The sequence below is a fragment of the Colletotrichum graminicola genome, assembly GCF_000149035.1.
Source record: "Colletotrichum graminicola M1.001 genomic scaffold supercont1.47, whole genome shotgun sequence".
NCBI lineage: Eukaryota > Fungi > Ascomycota > Sordariomycetes > Glomerellales > Glomerellaceae > Colletotrichum > Colletotrichum graminicola.
Window position 1 is genome coordinate 25,098 of NW_007361051.1, and position 9,830 is coordinate 34,927.

Consider the following 9,830-nt stretch of genomic DNA (forward strand, 5'->3'; position numbering starts at 1 on the left):
GCCCAACCAAGCAACGAACGGCAGTTGGCTTGTGTGAGTGTCGAACGGTCGTGAGTGTCGAACGGTCGTGAGGTCCAAGACATATGGTAGGGGGCAAGAAAGGGTTGAATAGTATCATTCCAGGTAGCATGGCACTGCAGAGCCGAGTCCTATGCGGAGGGGCGGATTGGGTTGAAGCCATCGCGGGGTTATCATCGCAAGTCGTTGTCAGCGTTTATCGGTCGTCGGGCGTGACACGGACCCGCAACAACCTGAAGCTGGAACTTCGTGTGCGGGGTGGGGTGTCCCAACGTACCTACCGTACTACGCGCAAGTCATTAACCAATGGACGCGACACCAGCCACATGGAATTCCCCCTCGATGGGAGGCTAGTGTATATAGTAGGTAGGTGCTATAGGTAGGGGCTTACGCCACAAGCCAGCCGAGATGCGCTCATTGAGCTCAGCCAGATAGACAGGGGCACTGCCAAGGAATTTAAAATACCTACGGATACTTTTGCTGGCAGGTACTACGTAGGTGTTCCCAATCCGTTCTTTCCTTTGGTGCTGTAGTGAGTGGGTGGCCTCTGCTCCTGCCTCCAAAGTCGGACACCGACGACGTTTGGTTCATTGTCTTGCGTGTGTTCTTTCCTTACTTGACTCAATTCAATTCCTGTTTTGGGCTGTGGCCCGTTCCTACCTTGATCAAAAAGTCTCGCACTCGGCTTGCTTTTGTCTCCTTCTCTTCTCTCACTCTCGTTCCCCAGCCAAACAAAGTCAAAATACGGATACCTTTTTAACATTACCAGCCGCCTTCCCGAGCTCTCGCTTCGCTTCGCCTCGCGTCTGCCTGCCACCCCTTCCCATCCTTCTTCGAACACTCACGAGCCCGCAGCAGGCCCTGCAGATGCTCATTGCTCATCAACCATGGCATTGCTGACCAAGGGTGGTCGGCTCATGCTGCCGCGACCCTCCCCAACGACGTCGACCCGGTGGATCGGAACGCATGACCGCCGTGGTCCTTGGCCGCTGCTGTCAGCAACGGCAAACACGGCATCGACACCCTCAGCGCGGCCATCGTCGCTGGCCTGGACGCCCGCCCTTCGCTTCTCCACACATCCGTCAAGGCGGTCCGGTATGTTCGGTTGCGCATGTCTTTCCTTCTCAATTGATCCCCAATGCCCTCGACCCATCCGATTGGTGCGCTGTTTCCCCACGCCTTGCCTAGTTCCCCGTCAGGTTGCATGAACCAGACCCGACACGTGCGGCACCGCGAGGCTGGGCGTGAGATTCTCGCGCTTTGCAGATGCTGCCGACAGGGATCTGTGGTGCCAATGAACCCGGAACTGCAGGCCAACGTGCAGCTTGTCAGCTTGCGCAGAGCCGTGTCTTGAGGGCTGGAGTACCTGAAGCTGTGATTGATGCTGCTGGGCCACATCAACGACGAGCATGATGTTGAAGCGCCCCGGAATAAGGCCTTCATGTTGACCCCTCGGCAAGAATCGGCATATTGCGAGAGCTGCGCATAAGCCATGCTCTCCTCTCGGCATGCTAGGCCACCCGCCACCTGGCATGGCAGGGTGAAGCCATTGCAAGTCTTGGAATGAACCTGGCTGAACTGGGACCCATCGCGACTCAGGCATGATGTTGGGCGCACTCGGCCCTCGTGTCCTGGTCAGCTCATAACCCTCTTACGGGACGTTTCTTCACCAGACGACATCATCGCGAGGGCCTCGGGTCCCTCCATGCATGCAAAATATCTCATCTACCTCCAACTCTGTTCATCTCATCACCATATTCAAACATCGTGAACGTGAACGTGGCTGACCCCCTCCTGCAGACCGAGGACAGTCTAGCTCCGGACCGGAGCCCGCTCCCAGATTCCAAGATGCTGGCGACAGCCTCCCCAAGAAGATGCTCGAGTCCGCAGCGACTTCCTTCGCCTCGATAGTCGTCCTCGCCGCCGGCTTCGCAATAGCAGGCTACGCCTACCACAAGACGTACAAGCGCATCGTCCTGAAGAAGATGACGCGCGCCTTCACCCCCGGTGACCCCGTCCTCGAGCTCGCCGCCATCGGCAAGGAGGTGCCGCAGACGTCCGCCGAGGCTGACGACCGCTGGGTGCAGCGGCCGGAGCAGTCGCGTATCGACAGGATCGTAGACGGTTCCGAGGTCGGCCATTACTTTTTGATCCTGGGCGAGAAGGGCACGGGCAAGAGCAGCATGCTGATCGAGGCCATGCGCAAGATTGACGGCGACGGCGTCGCCATGTTCGAGGCCCACGCAGACCTGGAGATTGTGCGCATCCGTCTCGGCAAGGCCCTCGACTTCGAGTTCCATGAGGACTACATCGGCGGCTACTTCAGCGAGCGCGGACCCCGCGACACCACGGCCCTACTCGACATCGAACGCGCCCTCAACAAGCTCGAGAAGGTGGCCATTGTCAACCGCGCCACGCGCAAGAAGCCGCTGGTGGTCATCATCAACCAGATGCACCTGATCCGCGACGACGACGACGGCAAGGACCTCATCGAGCTTCTCCAGCAGCGCGCCGAGCAGTGGGCGGCCTCGAACCTCGTGACCATGGTCTTCAACACGGACGACTACTGGGTGTACGAGCGGTTCAAGCAGCTAGCCACGAGGATGGAGGTCATGTCGGTACGCGACCTGCCCAAGCGTCAGGCCATCGCGGCGCTCGCCAAGTACCGCGTCAAGTACTTCAACGAGAAGCCGAGCCAGACGAAGCTGGAGGAGGTGTACGACCTCGTCGGCGGCAGGCTGTCGTTCCTGAACCGCGCCGCCAAGAGTCGTGATATGATTGCTACGTGCAAGGCCATCTGCCAAGTCGAGAAGACGTGGTTCCTCAACCAGTGCTGGATCCTCGGGTCCGAGATGGACGACGACGTGATGGACCAGCAGAAGTGGGCGGTATGTGTGACTCCTGAACCCAACCCGATACCCCTTCCGCAGGCGGTCCTCAAGTAGGCGTCGCAATCGTGGGAGCGGGAATGCCAACTAACAACCGTCAGGCTGCCGCCATGGTTCTCGCGCAGGCGCTCGTAGACAGCGAAGAGGACATGGAGCTCTGGGACGAAGTCAAGGGCCACGTGCTGCCCTCGTTCCCGATGCACAAGGCGCAGGAGATCATGACGCGGGCCGACTTCATCCGCAACATGGACCGGCTCAACCTCTTCACGATTTCCGCCGACGCCGAGGTGCGCGCCTCGTCGGTGCCCATGCACCGCGCCTTTCAGGAGATTTGTGCCGAGAAGGGCTTCAGGGAGCACCTGGAGAAGACGATCCAGCGTATCGCCGACATCGAGTCGCTCGGCCGCACGCGCGAGTTGGTGGCCAAGGATCTCGTCCTGGGCGGCAAGTACGAGATCCTCCGCGAGGGCAGGAACGGGGTTACGGTCAAGCTTGTCGGGGATGAGGACGATGACTAGGGGAGGCACACCAGTACTACTGCTACGACGTCCAAGACCCGGTTGCATGTATGAGGGGACAATGACGGTATCCTCGCGTCTCGCTTCTTGCATAGTGCTTGACCCAACGCCGAATTGGGCCCGGGGCTTTGTCGGTGAGAGAGAAGCTGAGGCGGAGGATGGGGGTGGGAACCCTCCCTCCACGATGAGATAAGGGACATGCAAGATCAGATTCGGAGTGGGGGATCACCCTTCCCGTTTCCCTATTTTTTCTTTCTTTTTTCCCCCTTCGATGATACGCTTGGTTTCATTTAGCTTGGCCACTGCTGCTGAGAACCAGGGGGGGGGGACACCATGAAGATGGGGCATAGCCACTGCGTGGATATGTCTACCTATTGGCGGCTGACCTGGAGCTGCTCACATGACACGAGGCAGGATCAAAGCTTGGAGAAGAAGGAGGCATTAGGCGAAGATGGGATGACGTGTGCTTGACAGATACATGTCGACCACCATGGCTGTACGATTGTAAGGATTGCGCTGCTCTTTTTAATAAGTGTTATAAACTGCGTGGCTGAGGGGGAGAGCGATTGCGAGCTGGGATACCTACTCCGTTTCGCCTCACTTTCTGGGTCTCAAAAGTGTAAAGATAGAAAACGGGGTGGAGAGAGGAGAGAGGATCTCTGAGAGTAGAAGGGGGGGGGGGGGGGGGGGGCTGCTGCCAGCTTCAGGTGATGTTACCCTCCATCCTTGATGTACGATCGATCGATAATTCCCAGCAAATCAAAGCTTGTTTCCCTTGTAACCGTTCGTTTTCCGAGTGTCATCAGGTGCCTGCCATCTCGCGCCAGACGGCGTGATTTCCCGCCCTGTCCCTTGTCGAGGTTGATATCGCACTCGGTTATTGGTATAGGCACGAGCATCCATAGCATAGTACATTGTACTCCGTATATCCGTACATCTATCTGGCGAGGGCCGTTTCCTTTGTTGCGTCTTTTACGGAGTACGGATACTTGGTCTTTTTATTTGTTGCGTCGCCGCCGCCCACATCCTCCACCGCTGCCCATCCATCCGCGTCTCTCTATTCGTGCCGCCGCCCCCAGTCTGCTACCGACCTTCCCGAACCCGCAGGGAAGCGCCGAGTCCCCCCTCTCTCCCCCCCATTCCGGCCGATTTCCGCAGTAGATCGATCCCCCGTTAATGCCATCTTCCTTTTTTTTTTCTTTTTCTTTTCTTCTTCTTTCTTTCTTTTTTTCTGCTTCGGTGACATCTTTGGCAGGGGCCGACCCTGAGACGACATGAAGAGCTAATGCGCCCCGCATTTTCTCTCTCTCTCTCTTTCTCTCTCTTGCCCACTCGTCTCATTTCATATCCCTTCGTCGTCAGCGCAGTCGTCGTCTCCAGCATCTACACGTGTAAGTTGTGGAGGCAAGAAAAAGAGAGAGAGAAAAAAAGCACAACATTCACCTGCCGCTCACACCGCTGCGGGAACTCAAGGAGGGGCCCAAAAAACGCAATGTACAACACCATCAACGCCCCTCCCCCCCTCGTTCTCCGTGCACGGATGATGGCGACAGTCTGCGAGGCAGGGATACATCGTGTCCGTTCCCATGCGACCGACACACAGACAAGAACGCGCACGCCGCCAGATGGTCTGTAGACGATCAGAGATTTGGGGGGGGGGGGGGGGGGGGGCACTCGCCAAGCCCGTTCCATCGGGTTACACTTCCTGCATACGTGCACCAGTGCTGCGCCGAGGCCGACGAGACACAGGCGGGCCAGGCATACAAGTAAATATACAGTACACACGCCAAGGGGGGGGCCGTCCAGCTAGGTAGTTCAGTCAACCTGCTGCAGCATACTACGTAGTATGTAGATAGTCCGTAGGTAGTTAAACTACGCTGTAACATAGAGGCAGAACGCTCGTGCATGGCCGCCCCCATCGCAGTCGTATGGCCGAAATAGTGACAGGGGAGGGGCCATCCTGTCTTTCGGCCAAAATGGTTCTGAAGAGGGGTCCGCTGCGGACCCTCCCTCCTTTTACAGTCCAAGTTTGGACTCCTCTCGCTAAACAGTAGATAGATGATCGGGTTGTCCCCATCTCCCTGCAGAATCTCCCCAGTGGTCCGAACCCACAGTTGATCCCCCTCCCCCCTCATCCCCGAAGCGAAGCCATCGGCAAAGAAGTACCCGATGTACCGCTTTGTATCCCTCCCCTCCCTCCCTCTCTCTCTCTCTCCTCTCTCACGGCGCCGCTGCATGTACGCCAAAGCCAAAAATGCAACGCAAAGTGGTGTTTGAAAAAAGGAAGAAGGGAGAGAGAGCGCGGGCGACAAATACAGCCTCTCATGGCGGCCTAAGGCAGATAGATAGGGATCTTCGCTGCACCTGTCGTCGCTTTCGTCCAGCCGTACAGTACGTGGGATGTGACAGCTCGTGATGACCAACCAAAGTCGTACGAAGGGGGGGGGGTATATCCGGTGCATGGCAGCGGGTTTGCTCAGCGAGAGAGATACTTCCCACCCCCCTCCTCCCCAGCGAAAGAGTACATGGTAAGAATTTCCCAGAGCAAGCTTACCCAAGTCAACCACTATCCGTACTCTGACGACGTTGCCGGTTTGCAGCGATGTTCCCAAACAGTCGCCGCAACCCCCTCCTCTCCCTCGGACGAACTTATGCTTCGTGCAGCGGCTGGAAACGTACGCGGACGGGTTCGACGGATGAACGGGCTCGCTCACCCAGCCTCCTGAAAGGTTATCCGTACGCTCGAGTGCGAGCCGATCAAAATATAAAGCAGCCTATATGTAATATATCGCAGCGTGAGGAGAGAGGCGCAACCAGCGCGGCATGTATTGTGTTGCGACCATACCTCTCGAACCAAAATAATTGTCTGCCGGAAATGACAAGACTTTCTAAGATACATCCTATGCTTTCCCCGTGATCATGCCCCCCCCCCCCCCCCTTCCCCCTTCCCTCTCCCCGAGATCTTCTCGCTGGGAAAGCAGATCAGATCATGCCCAGGTTTGCTAGTAATCAAATCGGACGCTGTCCAAGGCCTCCCAATCCCGAGACGTCCCGTTCCCTGTCTGCCCCAATTACCCGAAAAAGCATGGACGAGCCACGCGCAAAAACCCAACCCGCCCGAGTAAAGCAAGAAACGCCGCAAATATGAGTATCGAGTTGCATAGAGAAAAAGAAAGAAAGTAAAATAAAGGGGTGGGGGGTTGAAAAAAACAAAGACAACAAGACCACCTGCACATCCCTCTCAACCGCAAGCTGTGCCCATTCCATGCTGTTGTGTTGTGGAACATCACACCCCGGCCCGAACCCCGAAGGCCTTCATCCGAGATGTCCTCTCCCTCGTGCCCAGACTGCTGCTGCGCTTTCGTATGCGTGCAAGCAAGAAAGAAGCCCCCCCCCCTTTGGCACATGTCGTTGCCTTCGTTACAAATCCCGTCCGAGAACTCCAACAAGACGACTGCCAGCCCGGGTAGACAGTAGAAAACATGAATAATAAACCAAAGACAAGAATACAACACGCGGATTTACCCGACGGAAAAGCAAAAAAGAACAAGAAACAGAAGAAGAAAAGAAAAAATGGTTACGATGCCGAAAAAAAAAAGACGGTATCAGCAGATGAAGGGCCGCGAGCTCCCGCCCCCCCTCTGAACAGCTCACGTGCACAGAAAGTCGAGGCCGAGTCTCCTGGCCACGCTTTGCCAGTCCCAAACGGATAGCCAGTCGCCGGCATCCATCAGGTGCCAGACTTCTTCGAGCACCTCGAGTGCCCGGTCGCAGTTGCGGAGACCAGTGTAGCCCCGGACCGACCGGATAATGGCGCGGAGCCGCTCCTGCTGCGCCGGGTCAAAGCACGTGGTGCCAATCACCACGCTTGGCATCAACAAGAGCGTCAGCGCGGGATCTGATGGCTTGAAGCCCTCCATGATGGCCAGAGACTCCTCGACCGTAGAGGTGATGCGGTTGTCGTGCTGCAGAGGACGGCGGATCGGGGGCGGAGACGCCGGCCGTTGTTCGTCAATGACGGCGCAGCTCGAGGACCCGGCGTCGGACTCGTGCATCGAGCTCGTCCTCGACGGGCCCCTAGAACTGGGCTCGCGCTTGAGCTGCATCGACGACGGGAAACCGCCCGCCGTAGTGGGGCGGAGGCCGGGAGACGAGGCGCAGCTCGTGGCGGTAGAAGGTCGAGAGATTTGCGAATGGCGGCGGGACGAAGACGACGAAATGGACGTCGCTACAGACGTCGCCACGGAGAAGACGGACGGGCGTCTCTGGGGGGACGTAGGTGGGTAAATGGTGCGGAATAGATGAAGGAACATCATGTGCTTGTAGACCAGGCCAACCCGGTGCCGGCTATCGCCCGGCGGCCAGGCCGGCATCCATTGTTCGATGGCCTCCTGGATCTCCTGTGCCTGGTATAGGATGTGATACGTCACCACCGTTTCGGAGCCTTTGTAGATGTTCTCCCTGATCGTATTCCGTATCGTTGTAATGTGGCAAAGATAGTGGAACAGGCCGTCGGCGACGCCAATGAGCCTCGGTGAATCGAGAGGAACCAGAGAAGTCCAGTCTGCCGAGGCCAGGCGAGGGTAATTACTTGTGGGGTGCCACAAGAGCTCATCTGCGTAGATGTGATACTGGAAGAACTCGGTGATGAAGGCCAAGAAGATGGGATCCTCGGGGGGCGACTCCTGGATAAGTCGCTTGTAGCCACCCAGGTGGACTCGGTGAGCGCCGTGCGGTTCGCCCTCGATCAGTGTGGTGACGACTAGGCAGAGGATCTGGGCGTAACGCGCGGAAAGGATCGTCGTCCCGTCGGCCCCGTCGTCCTCCTCGGCGCGGTTCATGTCGGCGTACAGCGTCTTCATTGCTTGCTCTTCGTGATACGCCGACCTTTCCTGCAGGGCCTCGCGGTTGGTCGTCGGGTTCTTCTCCAGGAGTTTTGCGCCGTACGGCGTGTCAAAGTCGATATGTTTACTGCTCATGGCGAGAATGGAGTGCATGACGCCCTGGTGGAGGTTTGCCAAAGGCAGGATAATGTCTTTGAAGGCGTTCCTGGCCTCCCCCTCGACTGTGAGGACATTGCTGAGATGGACTCCGTAATGCCGCCAAAAGATTTTGTCCTCGACCGTGTCGACGCCGTTGAACAGTGGTTGCATGGTGAAGACGAGGGACTCCTCGTCTACGGTGTGATCTTTGAGTTACTGGTCAGATAATACACGCACGGCACGCACCAAGTCGAGAGGAGGCAGAGAGGGTAACTCACCGGTTGTCGCCTTTTCTTTGCCGCTTCTCCATAGTTTCTTCTCCTGATAACCCTCGCACACGACGGCATTCTTCTCGCAGTTCATACCTATCACAAGAGCCGGGTTAGGTGCGCCCCTACTTCGTACCTCGAACATTGGACCTACATCTCGGCTTTGCCTCGTCGCACTTCTTCTTTCGTCTTCGGCAGGTGATACACCCTGTTTTAGAACGGCCTTTGGTGACCTTGCTCGGGTTAATGATGGGCGCCACGGGATGTTTGCGAGGTCGTCCACGGGGGCGTTTCTGTTTCGGCTGGGTTGTGGATGCGATCAGAGATGCTTGTGCTGGCGTCAAGGGTGCCTCCTTCAGACCGTCGAGATTGAAATCGTCGTCCATGGGCTCGAGTTTGGGTACGGTGAGGATGTCATCCGAGTCCTGTTCCCACACAATATCATTGTCAGCGTCGCCCCCGTCACAGGTCTCGGCGTGGCCGGTGCTCCAGGAGTCAGTGCAAGACGAGGAGGATGCGGAGTGTACCATTGTCGGAGCGCAGGATGGATCCATGTTTGCGATGTCCATGCCGGTACTGACGGGAGACAAGGGGCCAGCGTGAGATTGAGACTGAGGGTGAGAGAAGTTGGTGGACGTCATCCAAGCGGCTGCTGCTTGGGAAGCGGGCGAGTGCGGTAGGAGCATATCGTCTTGAATGTTATCGTCGTGCATATTGTCGTCGTGCATGTTGTCGTCTGATGAGTTGCTGCGATTATCCGACCACGAAAGATCCCCTTCGTCTGACATGGTTGATAAGACAGTGAGTTCCATGGCTCGTCAATAGCGAGACCATGCCACTAGGGAAGGGTCAAAATGGAGGTTGATGTGCCCGACCCTAAAGATACAAGTCGGGGAAGAACAAGTGGCGGCGCGCTGGGGGTTTCGACAGTTGTTGGGCTGTCGATCAGATATCAAAGGCGGGAGGAAGCCATGGGGCGGAATGCCAACGAGGTCGAAGTGGGGCAACGGACGGCAACAGCAAGCCTTCTTGAGGACAAGTAGTCGTGGCCTTTAGTCAGACTGAAATAAAGGTCGATGGAGGAGAGAGAGAGAGAGAGAGAGAGAGAGAGAGAGTTATTGAGAAGATTAAGACTGACTGCGAGGGGCGGCTCAA

General features: G+C 57.1%; 3 protein-coding genes across 3 annotated transcripts; 1 reads left to right on the top strand and 2 right to left on the bottom strand.

Annotated features, from left to right (window-relative positions):
- Positions 1–1,892: 1,892 nt before the first annotated feature.
- GLRG_09277 (uncharacterized protein) lies at positions 1,893–3,424 on the top strand (the record flags this gene model as incomplete). Its single annotated transcript, XM_008099962.1, has 2 exons — positions 1,893–2,906; positions 3,008–3,424. The coding sequence occupies 2 exons, from the start codon at positions 1,893–1,895 to the stop codon at positions 3,422–3,424; spliced, it is 1,431 nt and encodes a 476-aa protein (XP_008098153.1).
- A 958-nt stretch (positions 3,425–4,382) lies between these two features.
- Positions 4,383–4,612, bottom strand: GLRG_09278 (uncharacterized protein; the record flags this gene model as incomplete). Its single annotated transcript, XM_008099963.1, has 1 exon — positions 4,383–4,612. A coding segment is annotated over one exon (190 nt), but the record flags the coding sequence as incomplete, so codon positions are not given.
- Positions 4,613–7,074: 2,462 nt separating this feature from the next.
- On the bottom strand, positions 7,075–9,463 carry GLRG_09279 (uncharacterized protein; the record flags this gene model as incomplete). The annotated part of the gene is made up of 3 exons (XM_008099964.1): positions 7,075–8,612; positions 8,685–8,771; positions 8,830–9,463. The coding sequence occupies 3 exons, from the start codon at positions 9,461–9,463 to the stop codon at positions 7,075–7,077; spliced, it is 2,259 nt and encodes a 752-aa protein (XP_008098155.1).
- Between the last annotated feature and the right edge of the window lie 367 nt (positions 9,464–9,830).